This window comes from Puntigrus tetrazona, chromosome 23, assembly GCF_018831695.1.
Source record: "Puntigrus tetrazona isolate hp1 chromosome 23, ASM1883169v1, whole genome shotgun sequence".
Lineage (NCBI taxonomy): Eukaryota > Metazoa > Chordata > Actinopteri > Cypriniformes > Cyprinidae > Puntigrus > Puntigrus tetrazona.
Window position 1 is genome coordinate 10,796,256 of NC_056721.1, and position 22,999 is coordinate 10,819,254.

The 22,999-nt window shown below is 38.8% G+C and overlaps 1 protein-coding gene across 2 annotated transcripts in view; it reads left to right on the top strand.

The window, feature by feature from the left end:
* Positions 1–22,999, top strand: part of nol4lb (nucleolar protein 4-like b) — an 83,868-nt gene that overhangs the window by 9,372 nt on the left and 51,497 nt on the right. For both annotated transcript variants that reach the window (XM_043225170.1, XM_043225171.1), the window contains exons 2-4: positions 7,129–7,284; positions 9,771–9,882; positions 12,516–12,625. In XM_043225170.1, coding sequence (XP_043081105.1) covers positions 7,129–7,284; positions 9,771–9,882; positions 12,516–12,625 — 378 coding nt within the window. The remainder of the gene's footprint in view (positions 1–7,128; positions 7,285–9,770; positions 9,883–12,515; positions 12,626–22,999) is intronic.

Sequence of the window (22,999 nt, forward strand, 5' to 3'; positions counted from 1 at the left end):
GAAATGTTAAAAAGTGATCAAAAAAGTTAATCAAATCTGGACCTAAACCTACCCGATAGTGTTAACAAATGCAAAACCGGTATAAAAAACGCATTTGATGATGGAACCTCGCCATTTCATCTTCCTTTCACGCAGATTTGAACTGTTTTGTCGAACTGTAGTTACACAGGAATAAAAGATGTCTGAGTTTTACAGCCTCTAGTGTTAATTTCTTTTGGAAACTGCAGTAATATGTACGTGTAGGTACTTATTTTGTGTCTCGCTGAAAAATTGCAACCAGGTACGTTTATGTCGTGAGACCAGGTAGCAAATTATGGTGCACTTAGTACACTGACATGGCTTTTGGTAGAAAATAAAATGCTTATGTTAATCAACGGTAATAATCCACAACAGCTTGAATGCTGGCTGCTTATCTGGCCTGGTTTTTGATTCGCAGCTGCATCACTGCCGAGAATACAAGAGCTAACAGAATACAAGCAGTCACTCATCTTCATTTCCACTGTCAGCATCTCACTGCGGCTGCACACTGTAGTGACTGCAGGACAGCCTGTGAGGTGAGTGGCTGCGTATTCTGGTCTCCCTGCATTCTTGCGGTTGCCATGGTGAAGAGTCTCGGTGCTCTAGAGCAGGATAAATTAACAATGTTTTAATTGGCTCCCGGCTCAGAGTTACAGTGCGCCTTATCGCTACACTGTCATTTGCAGTGCATTATCATTCACTCTGCATATGCATTCACTCAGGTGTGTGCGTTTGAGGCCCCTCTAAATCCTAATGGAGATGTGCAACCCCAAGTGTGTGTCCAATCTTATTTCAACACACAAGCACAGCTCATGCCCCGAGTTAATGCTCCGAAAACATATAACGTAAATGCACAAACTAATCACACACTTTACCTGGAAGAAAGACGACACCGGCATAAGGAGGGCAGATCAAGAGATACAGTAGTGGATCTAAAAGCCAGTGAGATGCCCCAATGTCTATGTAGCCTACATGTGCAGGTGTCTTTTAAAGGTGCAGTCACATTTATTTATTTTTTTTGTTGAAATTTCATAGGTTAAATCCGGCATTCCAAAAGGAATCCAAAAATTTTGTATGTTACTGTGAATCTGAAAAAGTTCCCCATACAGAAAGCTTTTTGGTTTGAAATTGGCTTTGATTTATAGCTAATTAATATTGACAATAAACAATGGACCTTTTTGCTAATGCGAACACACCACATGCATCATGAGATTATTTCAAAAGAATAATAAAATGATTTCTTCTGCACTGTTGTTCAAAACTTAATTCCTGTAATGACTTTTCAGCAGTTTATGGTGTCACATGATTCTTCAGAAATCATTCTAAGCGTGACACCACATTTGCCTTTGTATTGTGAAACACTGTGGCCAAAATACTGTTATGTCAATAGAAATTAACCAGTTTATAACTTCTCATGATACTCTGATGATTCAAGTTTGTTGCACTTTGACTTCATAAATGTGCAGTATTGACCAATGTGAAGCTGCAAAACATTTAGTTACATTATAAATGATAATGCAACCTTGATTAATGGAAAAAGTATTAATAACTTAAAAAGAAAAATGATGCTGCCTTAATATTTGGCCAAACGGAAGTATCTTAGGAGACTGCAGAATCAAGTTTGCTACTTTTTGGAACAGTCTTCATGTTAGGAGTCTGCCAGCGACGGCTTAAAAAGTGCTGCCTCTGTGGGACGCTCACAAGGTTTTGGAACGAGCGAGTACATGTGCGATCTTCCCCTCTTGCTCTCTTGTTAGGCTCGTGAACGCACACAGACTCCATCATTTAGCCATCAGTTTGTTTATCTACGCAGCCATTTGCCAAGATTAGCCCATAAACTGTGACCGCCTGTCACAATTAGCACTAACCCAGTCAAACTCATTTCACTCCCACTCGATCCTGTCCATCTCTCCGCTCAAGATAAAACCCTCTTCACGCCCCCCCCCATGTCGCACGTTCGCTCTCGTTTTTTTATTCTGGTTTCTGGTAACTATATAGTTAGTCGAGAAGCAATTCTGCCCTCTGGATGTGTGCCAAAACATAAAGCGCTCGTCCTGGAGAGGGTATAGACCCGTTGTTGAAAATTAGGACAGACAGGTCCAGCCAGGTCCCCCGTCTGCCATATTTCAATACCGTAAATGTTTGTGTCGCTATCAGCAGCTTTTAAATTCGCCGTGCGGAGCTCGGCATGTTGTGCAGGTGTGCAAGTTCTTTGCGCATTTTTGACATTATTGTTTGTTTGGATGTCTGCATGTCGGTGGGGGGTCGGTGTCTGTCTCTTCCTTTTGGCTGAGCACACATGTCTGAAGGGCTTCTCCCCTCCACTGAACTCTTCCACCATCCCTCCATCCCTTGTTTCCAGAGAGGCGGAGACGTGGGGGAGCTGCCATCGCCGCCGCTCCTGCTCCGACCCAGCTTGTCTCCTAGCAACAGGGCTGTTTGGTCCGGGACCTGGGAGTGGAAGCAAGAGAGAAACAGAGTAGCAGAAAGGAGAGAGTGTTGAGGGAGAGATTAAAAGCGAAAGAGGGAAAGCTGTAATTATCCGGTGCTGCTGGAAGGAACGAGGGGCCTGGAAGAGCAGAGGAGAGATGGAGTGAGGGAGAAAGACAGTGAGGTTCTGGGTTAGAGGTGTTCGTGGAGGGGGGTATGTGAGACATTGAGGGAATGGGGAGATAGAAAAAGTGTGAGGGTTTAAAAACAGCACAAGCATCCGCTTATAGAGGTGCAGGTGGAGTGAAGGAATAATTCCCCTCGCTCGTTTTGCTAATCTGCTCATTTCGGCCAGTTTTTCACTGTGTTGGAAATGGTGCCCTCCTGCCCGGTCTGTTAATGGAAACTGAGCAATGGCCTAGCTACAAAAAGTGCACAAAAACAGCATGGAAATGTTCAAACTGCCTAACAATATAAAATTGATGCATTGTGGGTAACATTTTAGATGAACTGTCATTGGTCTCATCATAAATTATTTATTCATGCATATATGTTTATTTGTTGTTTTTTTTTTTTTTAGGCCTTAAATGGTTAAATACACATACTTGTATGTGTCAAAATGCCCGTCTTTGCAAGTGAAAGCAAACAGCTGAGAAAGAAAACATACGTCTAACAGCATATTAGATCTGGAAAGCTTTTAAAGTGACGGCAGTCTAATATTCCTCCTTTCTGTCATTCATGTGAATCAAACAGCAAAAAAAATCTCTTGCTGCTTTTAATTGAATCACTTTTGCAACTATATATAAATATATATACAAACAAAAAATATATGTAATTTACAGAGTGAAGGATATGTAGTGTTTATACAGTGTATAGCATTTCTTATTTCTTTTACTGTATCTTTTTTTTGCCATATAGCTTGTAAGTAGTTTATTATTTAAACCATGACTGTTCACTTGTCTTCAAGTGAGCTTTATTTATTTTTATTTATTTATTCTATTTTGTTATTTTTTCAATTTAGGCTAGTGTTACATATATAACATGGGTCCCCAGTGATATTTATTGTCTGATATTTAGTTTCACTTGGATATATGTCATGATACTGAAGAAATTTTCTGTAGCTGCTTTCATTTCTTTTGAACAGTGTGGTCACAGTGGTGAAATTTAAGCAAAAGTCCATTGTCAGTTGGCAGTAGAATATGTAAAGCACTTTCAAACTAAACAGCTTTCTGTTGATCACCAACTTGATACTGAATGAAATATATGTGGATTGGGTTTTTCCCAATCACCCAGATTTCTACTGAAGTGACTAGGTTTTATCCAATTTAGTGGTGATCAATATGACCACACCTTATGTCTTTTGATGTCAGCAAAACCATATACTTGAAATATTTGTACCCTTTCCTTGTTTTTTGACCCAGTCAGAAGCAGATATATAAATAACAACAGTATTTATTTTTATTTAATTTGCTATTTACTAATTTAAAATCTTCAACCATTCCATCATCATTTTTGTTCTTCTAACCAAATGCTGCACAGGATTGTGGGATATCACAGACATTGAAGGATGCATTTATGCTGCCTTCAAAAAAAATCTTCCAGATGAAGGCATCTCAGTACACAGAAACCTGATTTTGCACTAAGTATGATGCACAGCCCACCTAGGTTTTGGTCTATATTTATTTTCGATGCAATAAAATCACTTGATTTACATCCATGCATGTGATGCCATGTTGCAGGGGCACAAAGAAAATGCTAATTTCGAGCTGTGAGCTTGTTTTGCAGGACAGCCTGCTTTTACCCTCTCAGGGTTCGGTGACTTTGACCCCGTGCAGGCGGTGGGGGAAGGGGGATCTTTCTCTGTCCTACCCTCAATGCCTTGAGGTGCGCCCTGTGTGTTAGTACGGGCATGCGCGAGTGTCCTGTCTGCTGCGCCTGAAGGTGCCGCGCTGACCCCCTCCCTCCCGTGTCCCACATTGGCGCGTGTGGTTGGGCTGCTGCTGTCACACGCACTATCGTCCCAGGCCGCTGATGTGCCCCGCAACGCTGAGAAAAGGGGGGTGGGGGGGGTTGAAGGCCGGGCAGCATCATGCTACAGCAGCATGAATTTCTACCACACACACATTGGCAGAGCCTGGCACACGTGTCCTATCTCCTGAAGTTAATGTAGTGGAGTGGAATCCAGCAGTAAACATGTGTGAGCGCGTGTCACACATTACTGCAGAGGCTCGCCGCGTGTCAGAACACATAGTTTTTAATGTTTAGCGTAGAACTATTCTTATACCATATAAGTTATCATTAACAGTGAAATGCTGAAATGCTGTTTTGCCCGTACACCCCTGCTGCCATGGTAACCCCGTGGCCCTGTACCGGGTGGTGGAGGGGACTGAGTGGGGGATGTGGTGGAGGCGAAGAGCATCACTGCATGTGACGCGGGCGATGAGAGGAATAGAAGATGCGGATGGTGATTTGAGTTAGCTAGTCCAACTTTGACTTGGAGGTTGTCCGTGTGTCACATGACCCTGCTGCCCCACGCACCTACCCAAGAGGCCAGCAGCGGTTACCATGGTAATGAGGCTAGCCCTCTGATGGGAACTGGTTCCCCAAACTACCATTTATTTCTCTAAACCTGATGCTGCATAAAATAAACAGAATATATGAAATATGTTTTTATTTTAATTTTAAAGTATTAAGGGGCCATATATGCAGTCATACGTGTACTTGTACCCATTTCAACCACTAGCTGTCAATCATACATACTGCACCTTTAATACACAAAAGGCTATGACATGACTATATGTATTAAATTAAAATGACTAAACCCATACACCTCACCCATCTGATCTGATACCGAGCAGTGATGCTGTTTGATTACTGATTTGATCCGCTCAGATGTTTGTTTTGTGGTTATTTTGAGTGCATTGTGTCTGCCGTCTGTTTTTGCCACGATCAGACTCTGTACCCTTGAGGAAAATATCTTGTCTCTCCAGCCCTGCTCCTCTTATGGGAGAGGTGAGAGTCTCCCCAGAATTCCTCTTTCAGCCCTCAGTCCCTCTGAGAATCAGAGCTTTTGTAGTTTCTCTGTACTGCAGAATTCGTTTTAGCTAGCCTTTTTAAAGGTTTAGTTCACTCTTGAATTAAAAATGTACTAACCTACATGTCATCCAAGATGTCCGTGCATTTTTTTGGGGCCATATTGAAAAGAAATTAAGGCTTTTGAGGGAAACTATTCCAGGATTTTTCTCCATATAGTGGACTTCTGGGGACCAATGAGTTGAAGGTCAAAATGAATGCAGCTTCAAAACTTCAAAGACAAGCATTTGTGGTTAAAAGTGTACATGTTTTCTTTTTCTTTTTTTGAAAATTGCTGATCATTTTGCTTGATAAGACTATTATTTTTTTGGCTGGGATCATGTAAAGCCCTTTGAAACTGCATTAAAGCTGCAGCTTGAACCTTCAAACCATTGGTTCCCACTGAATCAAAAATCCTGGAATCTTTTACCCAGAAAACTTAAAGCTGCAGTCTATAACACTTTTTTTGGTTAAAAATGATTCAAATCAAAGCCAGGAGTCCTGGCTAATGGGCTATTTCACATGTGAGGATGCTGCAGGTGGCAGATCATTAATAGTCTGACAGCAGCTGGAATAGTTAAATTCATAATTTTTTATGGCAGATTGCAATCCAGAATGGAGATTCACCCATAGTCACCAGTAGTCTACAGGTAATGCTAATTTACAGTGAATGCGTGATGTCAACATTAACATTTTGAGAATAAAGTATAACAATAACAATAAATTGCATGGCTTGATGTTATATGAGCTAAGTGATTGTTAGATTTAATTACTATTTGTAATGTAGTTTATTGTTACTTTATTTTTTTCTTGGTTGGTCAGAACAAAAGTGGCAGACATGAAATTTACTTGTTCAGATTACATTTTCAGATTAAAATTCTTATTTGGATAATACTTCCAGGATGTTCAGAATCTGTGATTCTGAAGCCAGACAGATCATGCGGCAATTCATACGTATTTTATGAGGTGGCTAATACGTATGACCTCACTCTGAATTCATATGATTTTTGCTACCTACACCTAACACCGCCCCTAAACCTACCCTTTTATTGGGGTTTTAGACAGATCGTACAAAACCGTATGAGTGAGGTTATGCAAATTTGTATGAAGTAGGAGTAAGGTAGTTTAGGATTTAGGGATATAGAATATGGTCATGCAGAATATATGCTTTATAAGTACTAATAAACAGGCAATTAATCCAGGCAAGGTTAAAACAGGCATGCTAATTAATATTTAATAGCGAGAGTTGTTCCTTATACTACCAAAGGTTTTTGTTACCAAAATATAACTGTATAACTACTTTTAATGTGAAAATGGGTAAATAATTAATTAAAATCTGTTTAACAAACTAAAAATCATTTTACAAAGGAAATATGTTTCAAAAGATAAAATAGGCATCTCTAATCATATTACCACAACACTGTTGATTTGCAGCTCAGACAAACTCTTTTCTGTTTGAGTATATTTTCTATTTTGAGTAGAATATCACAATTCTGTATTGGAATGTGTCTGTTGATAACTCAGTGGTATAATAAAAAGTATAGCAACATTTTTGCACGTGTGATGTTGCCTGAGTATATGAGCTAAGTTTACTTTGTATGATTTCAGTGTGTGGACGGTGGTTTGGGGCCGGAGAGCTCTTCACTGAAGAGGGTCGCTGTGGTGGAGGACTTCTATGACATCATCTATGCCATGCACGTGGAGATCAGCTCCGACCCAGCCAAAGCACCCAAACACGCCGGACAGAAGAAAACATATAAAGCGGTGAGGAAAACAAGGAACTTTTTTTCTCATAGTCTCTGATCAAACTTTGATGTCCATGGACTCGTATAGTTTAGATTTAATACAACGTGTGGCCATTTTTTGACCGGCTGTATCTGTCTGTCACTTAAAGTGTCCCTTACTCTGTCAGTTTGATTTATTTCCTCTGTGATTCTCATGAACAGAAGCGAGCGGCTCCTGCTGTGTGTTGTTTGGTGTGATTTGTAGCAGTGAATTGCTGGCCTCTCTGAATTTTGGGTGAATCAGTGAGAATACGCCAACATTACCTAGTAAATGAAAGCTGGATGCTATATAGAACTACTACTTTTCTTTTTTTTTTTCTTTTCTTAATGCATTTGTGCTTTTATTTTTGCATTTCCTCCTTTCTTCATGCATTTCCCTCACTCGTTCCTTTCTTTATGCATTCTATTGATTTATGGCATTCCATTTTCGTTGATACATTTCATTCTTTTTGCATTTTTTAATGTATTGATTTTTGCATTTTTAATTCAGTCCGATTTTTTTTTTTTCTTTCTAAACGTCTTTTCGTTTTGCATTTTTCCCTGCATTTCATTTTTCTTTCTGTATTTCTTCCTCAAGTGATTGTTTGTGCATTTTTTGTTCACATGTTGCATTTCATTTTTTATTCCTGAATTTCGTTTCATAGTTGTTTGTTTTTTTTTGTCTTTTCTAGCTTTCTTTTTTCTTTTCGCTTTTTAATTGTAAATCTTCTACTTTCTTTCTGTCTTTCTTACAGTCTGCGTTTCTTTCATTCTCTGCATTGTTGTAGGCAGAGATGAGGATCAGCTTATATTTAGAAGATATATTTAGGTCTGCGGTAAACATCTTTAGAACTCAGTATCACACATGTGCTGTCATGGAAACATGGGAAGTGAGAGTGACATGGGCCGCTCTCACCTGGTCTGGAGTTGTGCTGAGGTCCCGAGGTCCAGTGCTGCTGCCCTCTCTTGGACAGTTACAAAAGTACATATTTGCTCTCATGTGCATTTACAATCAGTATCTTTTACTTACAAGGTATTACTAATAAAAGCATTAATAAGCTTGTTTTTGGTTTTGTTGTATTAGTAATTTCTGTGATATGTTTTATACACATGCACATATTGTGTCCTCTACACTGTTCCTTGTTCCCATCGTGCCTGACAGCTGTTGGTGTATAAGGGGAGGGCAGGGCCTTGAGCAGAGCTTTTCCCTGGGCATCAGGATTTGCGTGCCTGCTCCTCTTAGGATCTCCGGGAGGAATCAGGGTGCTGTAAAGGAGAAAGCTCAGGTTTTCTGACTGCTGTATCACTGCAGCAGTGGGGTTTGTGTGTTTAGTTCAGCTTCTGCCTTCGCAGTGCACACGTGTACATGCTATACCCTCCAGCTGTGGTTCCATGGCCGCCCATGCTTGTTTGTTACAGCCTCATGGGAGATTAGAGACACAAGGGACTTTCAATGTGGGGGTGTACTTTCTCTGTTTCTTTGTCCAGTTTAATGGCATAAAGGTGGAGGAGGGAGAAACTAAACGGATGCAAAGGAAGAGGCTTAACGTAAAAAAAAGATATGTGTGTGTATATATATATATATATATATGGAGGGAAAAATATGAATTCCAGATGTCACCATCACTCTAGCTACATACGTTTGTGGACAGGCCATGATTTTGAATCTCACTGTGTGTGTGTGTGGCATACAAAGAAATGTTTTGACAAGGACAGTCATGAGCACTCTCACACAGTTAATTATTTCATCCTTCATATAGACGTACAGTAGAAAGTGAGAAGGAGGTGTGTGTGTGTGTGTTTGTGAGGGAAGGTCAGGTCTTTGAATGTAAAGATATCAATATGATAGTCCCCCTGGGATTATTAGTCCTGGTCTTGATGACAGTATTGTAATAAAACATCCGAGCATTCACACCCCGTCTTCAAACTAATCATCTCTTCTGTTTGCTGTTACTGCCTCACAACAGCTGTTTGCTCACAATGAAAATAAAACATTGTTACTCTGCACCTATGATAGACGTAAGATGAGGGAAAAGGTTGATAAGTTTACATAAACATGTAATTAATAATAATGCAAGTTAACATTTTTAAAGTTTTTTTTCACCAATATCACATCACAAGTAATGGTTTAATAACTCATCTAAACCGTAGACTGTATAAGTAATCATTATTATTTAACATTTAAGTAATAACAGCTAAATTATTACTTGTTCACATTTCCTGCAAATCTTAGATGAAAATTTTGCAACTAAGATTTTTTCATTTTCAAGTATTAGCAGCTAAATAAGTCTTTGTCCAAATCAAATACCCACAAATGCAAACAAAAAATAATAAATCCCATCTTGAAAATATTTACATCTTGAAAATATTTCACATATTGAGCACAAAGGCACTTCCTGCCTTGATTTCTGTAACACTTTATAGTTTGGATCTTGTAGGATCAGTGAGTGTTAAAAAAGTGAAACAAGGTGTGTGTTTGTGTGTCAGATTGCGGAGACGTACGCGTTCCTGCCCAGAGAAGCGGTGACCCGTTTTCTGATGAGCTGTGGAGAATGTCAGAAGAGGATGCACATCAGCCCCAGCGGAGCAGAGTTCAAAGGTATCACACACACACAGACCTGGATCACTTCAGATAAGTAGGTTTATGGCTTTACGTATTAAAGTTTGCTAACTTAAAAAGCACAAGCTAGAAACTCTTCATTCACATATACAATATTTATACATATTCAAACTCATAATGCTTCGTTGGATAACTCATTGTCTTTGTTAAGGAAACCCCCTCTCGTCCCTTTTGTCCCCTGCCCACCCTGTAACGAGCTCCCCCCGTCGTGCCAGCCCGAAGCTAATGAAACCCCCTCTGACCACACCTCCTCCACACACACACACACACACACACACACACACACATAGATCTCAACACCCTCTGATTAGGCTGCAGTCACTGGAGTGTCCTGCTAGCCTCACTACACACTGCAATTAGCCCAATTACAGGCCTTTTAACAAAGAAAATGCCTCTGAAACTAGATTATTTCTACAGAGGGATAGAGGGATTGTGGGTGGAATCCACTGGGGGACGAATCTGATTGGGAAATTTTCACTGGGATGGAAAAAAATGGATAAAACTCAGTTTTTTTGTCATTTTGGAGAAACTGCGATCCCCAGTCAGTCTGACCCCAGCAGTGCGGGATGCCAATCAGAAGAACTGCCCTCAAACGTCCCGCTCACTGAGATAAACAGATAGGCAACACCTCCCAGGCCTGAGCTGTCAAAGCGTTGTGTCAACGTTGGGCTTAGGTTGGGTGTTGCTCATAAAAAGAGCAGCTAATTGGCTTCTTGCCCATGGGGGTGCACAGACCTCCCCCCTCCAGCCGGCCGTACGAAAGTTCAGTGCTGAATTATTCAGAGTAATTAATTACCGTACACCCGCTTGTCTTTAATTGACATTCGGGCTGTGGTTGATATTGGCTCTTTTATCCACATATCTTCTGCTGCCTTGCCGTTTCATGCGTAATTTATATATAGATATAGATACAGAAGAAGTGATATTAGTAGCACTTGTTGAGGATGTGGTGAAAACACATCAGCACATCTTTTTCCTAACTCTTTCTTCAGCTGACAGATGCACAGTGTAATAGCTAAATATAAGCTAATTATTGGTTTTTGTTTAGTTCAGCATCCTCTCGCTTTGTTCTTTGATTAAACTAAAGGTAGTACGCAAAGGCGCATTTAAAGTAGTTTTCATTTTTAACGGTAGTGTGTTTTCAGAGATTTAGTTTAAGCATTTGTTTTAAAACGTAACGCTTAATACAGTATATTTACAAAATGGTTACAAATATGTTGAAATAGATAATATACAAATTCCAATTACATAAGTTGGAATGTGCAGTGGAAGTAATTCTGAAATTACATATAAAGATGTATGAAGTATGACGTTTATATGAAGGGTTAAAATTCTGTATTTGATTTAAATTAAACACTAAACTATAATGCATTTTAATTTAATTGTAAATTAAGTGTTTGAGAACATTACATTCAGTTCACAATTCTATATATTTTTTAAAGTAAATTATTTCCATAGTAAGCACTGTTTTGAAAAGAATGCAATGGTTATTTTATGGGCGGAGCTAATTATTAGATGCAGTAATTCATAGCTTGTTTATTATTATTATTATTTTATTATATAGATTTTTTTTGCAGTCTCGGGTGAAAACCTTATTGAACAACTTCATCAGCGTAATAAACCTCTCTTTATAGCATTAATTACCAACCATTATTGTTGGTCGTAGCAGTGATCTAGCCTAGATCCTGAAGGTTTTTCTTTTTCTTTTAGTTTGTTGTGGTAAATCCATATGAAATGAGAAAATGAAGCTGATCAATACACAGCAAACAGCTCATCCATTACCGTGTGTGTATATGTGCGTGAGATTATCAGCAGGTAATGGGTTGTTTCATGGCTCTTTTAACTCAAAACCAATAAAATCCAAAAAACGAGAAGGCTGTTATATGACTACAAATGCTTCCACATTGATGAAATCTAAAGGAAACAGTTGGGAATTATGTTTTAGACCACCTTCAGGAAACTAAGGAGGACCGTACTGTTGATGCACTTCTGTATATGAGTGCACCAAAAATGTTCTTAATTACCCACCCTTGTGTTGATCCCAACACAAATGAAGCTCTTATAGGTATGGAACAACATGAGGGTGAGTAATTAATGACTATTTTTATTTTTAGTCGAACTGTTCCTTCAAAATTGAGTTTGTGTGCATAAACACGCATAGCTACATGCAAAGACACTAAACAAATCATAAATTATTACTGTCAAAGTCAGAAGCATTATCATCATGATCTTCCCACAAGTTTTCACAGCGGTTTTTCGCACAAATCACAGGACATCATTACAGAGCTGCTTCGGATGAAAATATAACAGCTGTGGGCGGAGAATGGATTTAAATATCTACACATTCCTTAATGAATATGAATGCATATGGGTTTTTTTTTTTTTTTTTTATAACTAGGCCTTTGTTTGACACCGTTAATCTGAGGGAGAAGCGTGCCCGCAGAAAACAGTGGGGCAGATACTGCCCTCTAGTGACTGTGTAGAGAAATAACATTTACAGCATTCACACCGTATTTATATGAAATATAAACCAGCTGTTACAGTAGAATTATCCTGTTGTGATAATTATATTGGTACGCTCTAACCATTGTAAATATCTCATGCTCTCTCAGAAAATAATCAACCGACTACACTGGCGGCCGACCTCATAGACTACAACATGCCTCTCACGACCACCTACTTGAAACAGAAGAAACTACAGTGCATGAACAACAACGAGCAGGTACAGCAGTCTTCTCTAACATCTATATACGTTTATTGACCGACATATATATTCAGCGTGTAAACAGGCAAGTCTGATTTCAGTCCGTCCAGATGGCACAGAAATCATTGTGGGCGTTGCGCTTCACTGACAGGAGGTGTTTTACTTCGCATTTATTTATTTTTATGAGGAGGTAAAAAATCTAGGAATATCTAGGTAAAGCCCTAATCTAGGTATTTCGGACACTGTGAGAATGTTCTGGGTTATAATATGCAGAAGCATGGATTCGTCGGGCACCTGTGGGCGGGTGGGTGGATGCGAGTTTGTGTGGCGTAGCGTTTAGAAGGAATGGCAGTTACTTCTCTTCTAATTAAGAGTGTTCCGAGCAGCTGGCTAATTAGCTGAGGTGTGAGAAAACTGTTGAAATGCCAGTCTAACGAAGAAAGGTGAGCTGTTCTCACAGTCACGTACACCTCAGTTTATACCCGCGCTGAAATGTGTTCATTTTAAAGTTTGCTTAGCAGACACTTGCTTGCGATCAGCATTGTTGGTCCATTGTTAGACCCATTCTCACCAAGGACTATAACTATGAAGGGAAAGTTTTGAAAATCACTCTTATTCAATGAGAACCGTGATCTTCAGACCACGACTATAACTATAATGACACATGGAACGATAACGCAGTCTTTTTTTTGGGGGGATGAATGGAAAAAAAAAAACATTGACCAACCATAACCACAATAGAAAAGCTATAGAAAAACTGCAGCTGAATGGAAACTCTCTCAGAACCGAATGAATGCTCATTCTTTCAGGTTTTTAAAAGTTAGCGCAGAAACTTTATTATACATTTCATTTCTTAAATATTTTTTTCTTTAAATGCAACTGTTTCAGAAGAGATCATTCATAAATAATGTTTCCTTACATTTTTTTTTACAAAATGATAAATCGAGTGTTGAATGTAACAAAGTGAGGTTTGTAAAATGTGTAAAATTTCGAGACATTCCGAGAATGTTCAGAAATAATGTTTTCAGAATGAATGGGAATGTTAGCAAACCATTCTTAGAACATATTTTTGTTATCTGCCCAGTCACACACTTATAATTACCAGCAAATTGACATCAGTTGGTGAGGAGGACTCTACTGTATTGTAGTTATAGTTATTTATATAGCTTTTGGTGTGAATGGATCTTAACTCAGCGTTAGATAGATGGAGACACTACACCAGGTTCCTAGCTTAATTGGTCAACCAGCTTCTCCAAAATAACCGGTGTTGACTAGCTCTGAACAGGTGTATGCTGTTTCTTTAACTAGTCTAACCTATACATCACTAACCACTATAAACCGGCCTAGACCAGAATTCTTGCTAGTGTAGGCTCGTCTTTTCGATTTCAGCACACAGAAATATCTCTATTAACTCCAAATTGTGTTTCCATTTTCCTGTTATTGCGTCCGAATGCCAAACAAGACCGAATGCCGCAGTGTGATTTCACTATTATTATAGAATCTGCCTTTGCACTGCAGTTGTTTGCTCTCTATATTGTGAAATTCTTCCAAGAGTATTTTATATAAAATGTCCTAATATAAAAGCTCATGACGCTCAGGAATCTGTTTTGAATCCATGCCTTGTTTTCTTGTACCGCCGTATTCACTCTTTTTGTGAGCGTTTGCTTTGAGAAAATTGCAGGGAGCAGACAGGAAGTGCATGTGAAATGTCCTACCGCAGTTTTGGTCTCTGTGGGTGGGGCATGACAGGAGAAGTGGGCAGACGAGCTGAAAGCACAAGAGGCAATATCAATAAAAATAGGCTACAGTTCTGTATCATATTACCCTTTTGAAGCATTTCAGCTACATTTGTCATGTTTTTGGCTTTGATAATGATTAGATGTTAGATTAGGATAAGAATTATGTAAAATAACATTAACATAGACAGCATGAAGCTTGCTTTTAGTGCATAAAAATTCATAATCATAAGGGAAAAAATTAATTAATGGGAAATATAAATTTATAAACATCTATATGTGAAAATACAATAGCTGAAAATAACATTTATAGTTCTAAGCTAACTTTGCAGATTAATTTAGGAGTTTTATTTAATTTTGATACTGATTTAACGTTCATTACTAAAAACAACAACAAAAATGTCACAAATCGGGGTTTTGAACAACATTTCGACATTTTATGCAAAATATTAATAACAGGGTTGTAAAAATCTAACTTTGTCTTCTCACCAAGGCTGCATTTATTTGATCAAAAATACAGTAAATAAAATATTTATATTTTAACATTTTTATATTTTATAATTTATTTCTGTGATGTTAAAGCTAAATTTTCCTTCAGATTCAGATCATTCAGATATTATTCTAATATGCTGATTTGCTACTCAAGAAACGTCTTAATGTTCTTATTATTAAACACAAAAATTCTGATCAATATTGAAAAGTTTTTTTAAACAGTCAGTATGATTTTTTTTTAATTTTGATCAATTTCATTTACTGAATAATAGATAAAAGTAATTTCTTTAACAAAAAAAATTAGTAGTGTAAAATTAAACATTTTGTTTATTAAAATATTTTTTTTGCTACCGACGATGCTTTGAAAGTTAAGCTCCACCTTTCATCGTTCATCGTTCAAGGACTTATTTGTACCTTTTTTTTTTTTTTTTTGCAGAAAGTGTAAGGCAGATTAAAAAAGGCAGCGTGAGAAATGGAAACTAAGTGCTGAGATACAGAAATGGCAAGGAAAAGAGTGAGAAGCGCACGCAGATAGGCAGAATAAATTAACAAAGAGGCCCTCGGATGAGCATCGGAGCGAGAGCAGAGGAGCAGAGGATGTGGCGAGGAGGCTGGTCGGCCCCTGCAGGACGCGTGTGTCCAGCTCAATTCAATAAAGAAGGAAATTAGCAGCATCCTTCCTGCAGGCTGCAGACTCCCGGCTCTCAGAGGGGGGGTGGAGGAGATTAAGGAGAGGGGGAATGTTCATTATCGGTTATGGCCTTTTTTTTTCCCATTCGCTGTATCTCCTCTTCAGGAAACTCATTTCATTCTCTCTCCTCCTTTAGCTCTCTTTCTCCCTCCCACTTTCTCTCCGGGGAGAGGTGTGAGATTGTCAAATATTCTAGCAAATTAGGCCTACTCTAGTCGCTTAGGAAAAAAAACCAGACGATAGATTTTATTCCGTCTACACGCATCAACTGGATAATCTGCGTTTTCTTTGTCATAGTCAGTCAGCTTCGCTCAAAAGTAGCTGCTGCTTTTGTAAGTGTTAAATGTATTTTGTCTGTTGTCACGCTGAAAAATTAGCAGTGTGAGTACTAAATATAATGTAGCGAGTCTAGCAGTGCGAGCGAATGTGAATGTGTCGTTTGTTCTTATAAAAGCTGTATTGTGCCATTTTGTCTGTAGGTGGCAGATTCACCAAGCAATTCATTTTGGTAACTAACTATCCAACAAAGTTGCTTTGTAATCTATTGGTGGCTTATTCCAGATCCGCAACAACAGTCAGTGGAAACAAGCGAAAAAAAATCGTTTAAAAGCCTCAAGGACGTTTCTGTTAAAGTGCTGGATTATTTGATTCTGTTCTGTGCTGCTTTTGACGTCGTACAGTTTTATTTTAACAGCTTTCATGGCACTGATTATTAAGTGTGCGTTTTCTGACTTCTGAAAAACATTACAACAGCAGCTCGCAAACACACTATTTGTAAACCTGTCTTAAAAGAGGACGCCTCGCATCGTCGTCTTGCATCGCTGTTGTTGATCTATTTCCTAAAGTCAGCCTAAATATAACTTCTGCTTCGAAAACCCTGGTATGTGCAAGTTTTGCATTATGAGACAGAATTATGTTTTCCCCATTCCTCTGACTGTATGTGTTTCTCCTGGGGGCTCCATTAGTGACTCATAAATCAAAGTGTGTGTGTGTGTGTGTGTGTTCATCTTAGATGTTCACTGGATAATTGAGGACCGCATCAGGATGGAGAGTTTACTGTATTGATGTATTGGAATACATAAAAAAACAACTATAGCCGTTCATTGGTTTTTCTGACGTCTGCCATGTAAGCCTTTGCTGTGCTGAGACGGTGAGCACGGAGAATGAATCTAGCTCTTCTTTTAAAAACAAAACCGGTGATGTCTTGATTTTAGCAAACAGGTTGTTTTGTATGCCTGTGGATTTCCAGAACAAACGTTGCATTTACAGTAGAGGAAGATGGAGGCAGAGGGAGAGAGGGGAGGGGACGTGAAGTGCTCTAAAGTGGTTTTGGTGATCCTGTACCTCACTGTACAGTACTTATAGCAGGGGCGTGACGTCAGCGCCTCGGCCCCGCCTCCGTCTTCAGGGCTGGAGAGAGTCGCGCGGAAGGCTCTCGCGACCGCAGCAATATTGTTGCAATATTAAACGGATAGAGAGTGGAGAGAAGAGGGGCTCTGCGACGAGGGGGATCCTAGAAGAATATTAAAAACGAATTGCGCCAACCGGTGAAGGTAAGGATTCAATTAGACCGGCACGAATTCATTATCTTAAACAGCAGGTTAATATAGATACTCCCCTCGGCAGAAAACGGCGTTATTTTGATTAGTGCTGCAAAGAGCGCACGGGAAGGTCGTTGCGTTTATTTGTTATTCCGGTTGGGAGTTTGCGTGCGTTTAAAGTTGAAGAGTTAAAACGACACTGCAGTTGTTTACCGCGGCGTTTAACCTGTACAAACAAGCGACGCGTTTGCCGGTCAAGTTGAACGGTGTGCTGGTGACGGAATGAAGTCGTGTTGTTTTAACGTATTCGCTGCGTCGCGGTCGCGAAACCTTGGCAACACGATAGCGTCCGTTTAGATCGTTATCATCACTCAGCTTTTTCGTCGTGGCTGTCATATGTTGATAAATACGCGCTTTACACGCTTGATGTATTATTGATAACGCACGCAAGCCGACAGAAGCGTGTTATTACTTTTTTTTTTTGGTTTACTTTGTTCGTCTTATTTAGCACCGCGTAAACACAACACAGCAGAAATATGTGCTGGACGGACAGTTGATTTAAGGTCCTCTGCTTGTTAATAACACATATCATGCACGAAAAATTTGTATGAAGAAAAAAAAAAGTAGTTTGCACGCTAATAAGATCGGAAATAATAGAAAGGTGTAGTCTAGGTGTGTGTGAAACCTACATGTTGAGGTTTCCAGTCACTTGATTAATCAGTGTGGACCTCTGTCTGTGTTTGAAGTTGTTTATAAATCATGACAGTATTCTAGCTATATAAAAATATCAATTATGGAGTTATGAATCAATTATATAGTATGGCAAAGGGTGATGCAGGGCACCGGAGTCTCTGTATGTGTTATATGAAAAGATTTGAGTATTTAACTTAAGGAATTCTTTCATGGATTTGGCTTATGTGGAGAAATGCATAAAGAAAATCAAGGTTTTTTTTTTTTTGCAATATGTGCTTCTATATACTGTCATAGCTGGTTTTGTTGTGGGTTTTTGTCCAGATCTGAGAAAGCTGGTTCTGCAGGCGATCATTACTGCATGTCGCATGAAGGCCTGAAATCAGAGAACGGCTTACTAACTTGCAAATCTCACAAAGTGCTTTTTGTATCATTAAGATAAATACGTTTCAGAGATTGCTGCCTTTTGCTTTCGTAGTGCTAGGCTTTCGATTGTTTGCAGTGCCACTTGTTCTTGGCCCACTGCCGATGACACTTAACTTCCATTCAGCGTAAAAAGGCAAAATAAAAGGTATTTATTTCTTTAACAAACATTCACACCCTATTGTGCGCAGTTCAAATGCGCGCACAGACAGGAAAAAATATTATCGCAAAGAAAAAAAAAAAAGTTCAGCTTGCTCATCCTTGGCTGTAATTTTATGGATTTATGTTTTGCGCAATTAATAGACAGCTCAGCAGTTATTCCAGTGTTGTTTCTGTCTCTTCTGCTCTTCTGAGCCTCCGGCAGGTGGTTTTGTAGACTGATGTGGGCGTCTAAGAACGAAGCAGTGTGGCACGGAGTCAAATGCCAAAATTCACATTTATTCCTCCATCTTTTTAACATTTTCTAAACCTTATCCTGTGACTCTTTGCTCCCGCTTCTTTTTCCATATCACACCCATTTTTAGCAGTGACACACTACCCCATTTTTTCCTAGAGCCTTTCACAGGGCTATTTAAACGTCTCTTACTGGTTTTAAGTTTAATGGATATGCAAATTAAGGGTAGGGATGGTTGACGAAGGGTTAAAGGCTTTAAAACCTCCTTTATCATCCTCTGCCTTCTGCCAGAGCTTCACAAGGATAAAGCCTACCAAAATAAAATCACTTTTACTGACCCCCACGTCAGCCTGTCCAGCAGAAGGGAAGCTCCATGAGCCGTAATCCCTCCCTAAAGCCAAGCTGTTCGGGCCTGAGGATCTCCCTGGCTCCTTCTCTCCCTCCCCCTCGTGCACTAGCCATTTAAATAGTCCAACTCATCCTCTCCCATCCCTTTTTTTTTTTTTTTTTTTTTTTGCTCCCTTCCGCCTGCTCTCCGTGTTTCTCTCCCCCTCAGCTCTGCTTCTCTGAATCTATTGTTCTTTGTATTGTCCCTGTGGTATTCCTATGACTGTCTCTTTGCTCCTTCGTTCTCTGAGAGGGTCTGTACCATCCTCTGCTCTTCTCCAGCCATTACAAGACGCATCAAAATTCCCATCTGGAGCCTTGAGATGTGTCCCTCTCTCAGTTTCAGTGTCCCGTGGGTCTGTATACAGCCACTTGTTCTCGCATTGCTGCAGATGGGACGTGCCATATCTTAAAGTTAACATGAAATTAAAACCGACACCATTATAAGCAAATGTTTGTCTTTGTAATTGCTAAAACAACATGTCACCAATCCGTCTTTTTTCATGCCTTACAAACCACCAAAGTTTGAACAGCAGTGTATTTTTTTTTTTATTATTTTTTTTCAGAAAGCACGTATATCTTATAACATCAGTCAAATGACAGTAAACATGTTTATAATATTACAAACAGTGTTTATTTCAAATAAATGCTGTGCTTTTGAACTTCCTGTGCATTAAAGAATCCTGACAAAAAAGTAATGGTTTACACAAAAATGTTACGCAGCAAAAGCATTTTTTAACATTGATCATAATAAGAGCACTAGATCACGTATATAATATTTTAAATTGTAATAATATTTATTACATTATTATTAGTCCCATCAAGTAAATGCAAACTTTGGTGAGCTTAAGAGACTAGATGTGCACATGACTTTTTTTACTCTCCAGTCAGCTCTTGATGAACAAATCATCTCCTAATTTTTTGTTCTTTTGGAATATCCCGTTTCACAAATTGGACCCATGTTATATTACAGGAATAAAATGGGTTGCAAATGACATTACGTGTCAATTTGAAAGTTCTCTTAAGGCTGTTTTTTAAGTTAAACATTACGGTAGTCCAAGTAGCCGCAGCAGGTTTGAGCTTAATTATTTCTGAGCGTTTTTTGCATCTGTGTCACTGAGCAATCTATTGTCATTACATCCCAGTGCCCGAGCGCAGTATGTTTTTGTTTGGTATGTTGTTGTTTTTTTACAGCCCATGTGAGCATCATGCTAACCAATGAGATGCTCTCCTGATGATGGGTCCCCCTCCGTGTAATTTCCTGTCTTTTCACGGCTCGTTTCCTCTTGGGCAACATGTGCTTAGACCTGAGGGGGGGAATCTAGGATGTGGCATGCAGGCTCCCCAGTGTCCTCTCTGCTGCTCTCTCTTTTCTCGTGCTTCACTGTATGTAAGACTCATCCGGCAGAACGTCAGGCCACTTCGCAGAGCTGTCTGTGAATAACCATTACGTACCTGAAGCCTAAAAGCCTGACTTGAAAAGAATGCTCTTGAATTTGGCTGACTGATATCTGCATCCTAACACATCAGGGGGCACATTTCCCTGTAAAATTTCACAATTAAAAATCCAGTCATTTGACATGAAGGTGAAAATTTTCACGACGGATTCAGGTTGGTCACACGAACTTGCTGTTTTGACCAACAGAAAGGCTTGGTTTAAAAGTGACTTCTGCGTGAGCTGTGCTTCATGTTTTCCTACACTATTGACTTTCTTTACACAATGGCCTTTTTTTGTCAGTGGAATTTCACTGAGATTTCCCCAATCTGGCGGCACCTGTACTCTGACGATGTTTCCTGCGCCACTGCTCTAGAAATGATGCCTTAGTTGAGTTTTAATCATCCAGTCTAAATAGAATATGATGAGAAAAATACTACAGTAAAATAAATTGTAGCATTGCAGCAGAAAACACATGATGTGACCAGCGTTGTCCATTTAATGAATTGGTCAAAGTGATTCGGAGATGAATCACAGACTAACTGTGATTTAAAGTCTAAAATCGCTTTATCACTCGGTGAATCAGTTTCAGTGATTTCAGTCAGATTTTGGTAACTGTTCAAACCAAGTCCTTATTCTTGATCAAATCTAACTTAATATGATATGTTGTAGCTATTTGAAATTTGTGAGACTTCTTTATTTATTAAATTAATTTAGCGTTATATTAGTATTAGTGTTTATAATTTTAATTACCTTTTTTTGATTGGATACTTTTATGCGCTTTTGTAGTTTTTGTTAGTTAAAAAAAATTACTTATCTTTTATTTTATTTTGGTTTTAGTACTTTTTTTGTTCAAGTTTTCAGTTTAACTCAAGCTCAATTAACCAAAATACATTTAACGCTTTTGAGTATATAACAACACTGAATTAAGGACTTGTATAACAATGTGTCTTTAAACATGCACATAGGAGAAGTTAGTAAGAGTGTTTTTATGATCAGTTGTAGAATAAATTTAGAATAAATATTTATGTAAAAAAAAAAAGTGTGGTACAGTTGTCTATAATAGTTACGGTCATGTATTTGGTAATTCCTCAGAAGTAATAATAAATAGTAATGTCATCAATTGGTGGCATAAAATTTGTAATCAAAATGGCTAAATTCCTTGATATTCCCATTTCTTACCAGTGGTTTTTCATCAGGGTTTCTGGGATTTCAATTTGTTCTTTATTTGTGGGGTCATTTGTAGAGCAGGAAAAGGGGTTAATCGTGGAGATAGATTTGTGACTGGATTAGAGGAGAATAGCAGTAGTGGGACCTACAGTAATCCATGTGTCTGTTGAATACTGGTTTTAACCTCTCGAGGCTTTGTGTGCCATTTGCTCTTGAATTCTGTTGGGTTGCTGCTTGCTCCCTACAAATCATTATGCGAAATGGGAAATCTTGATCATTGCCTCTTTTTTTTTTTTTTTTTTTCCCTTTTTATTTTTTCATTAATGCTTAATCCGAGCGAGTTGTCCTTCCTGTTTCAGTCTCCATCTATAAACAAACTGCACGTGCCAAGCCTTGTGTATCCGACAGCCTAAATTGATCGTGCCCCTTTTGTTCATGCTTCCAGAAAGGCTATAGGACACTGCAGACAGAGATGACGAGATCAGTAGCAGAGGTCGTTTAGAGACAATAGCAGTCGGCTGCAGAAGCCGCATTGAAAGACATCAATTGGTCAGTGCATGCAGAAAGAAAGGGCTGAGATCGGTTGCAGAGGTCATAAACTGCATGGCTATGCCAGCCGTCTCTGCTGACCTGGATAAAGCCATTGCTTCATGGTGTATCTTACAGGAAGTGAGGTCATCTCAGATATCAGCGTTCTTCGAGCGGCAATTTTTTGCAGCGTAATCTGGTTTATATATATACTCCACCATTTCTATACAGTCCTGATGGTCAGTTTAACAGCGCAAGAGGACATCAGGACATCTGTGTGAGAATGTTTATTTCACTTCACATGAACGGGTTTGTGATTCTGCGTGCTGGTTATTGACAGATATTTTACAGCCATAGAAGATGATAAAGCAAGACGTTGTTGTCAACATTTGTCAAGAAATGACTCCCTTTAAATTTTCCAGCAGGCCTGCGTGCCTCACAGAGTGAAAGACTACTATGTCAAAGGAAAAAAGAAAAGAGTATGTTTTGTTTTATCTCAGCAGGAGTAAGTATCAAAGGCTTATGTGCTTCACAGGAACATGAGACAATTCATCGAATAGAAAAAAAAAAGTCTGAATGTTTATTTAATGGCTTTACTGATGTTCTGCTTTTAAAAAAAACACATTTCTGTCTGTCTGACTGACATGCACTTTAAGAAATTACCGTAATAGTAAAAAAATGCTACAATAAAAACCTGTTAAATGGTTAATGGTAAATTTTGTTTTAATCTAATATTTTTTTCCTTTAAAAAACTGTTTCTTCTTATCAGTTTTATTAGGGTTGTGTGTTACATGCAATGTTGTTAAATGCATGTTTATTGCACATTTCAGTTTAGTGAGTCTCACCATGATGGTGTTTAGTGCTTGTTTGAATGATTTTTACATTTAAAAGCTGCTTGAGTTTAT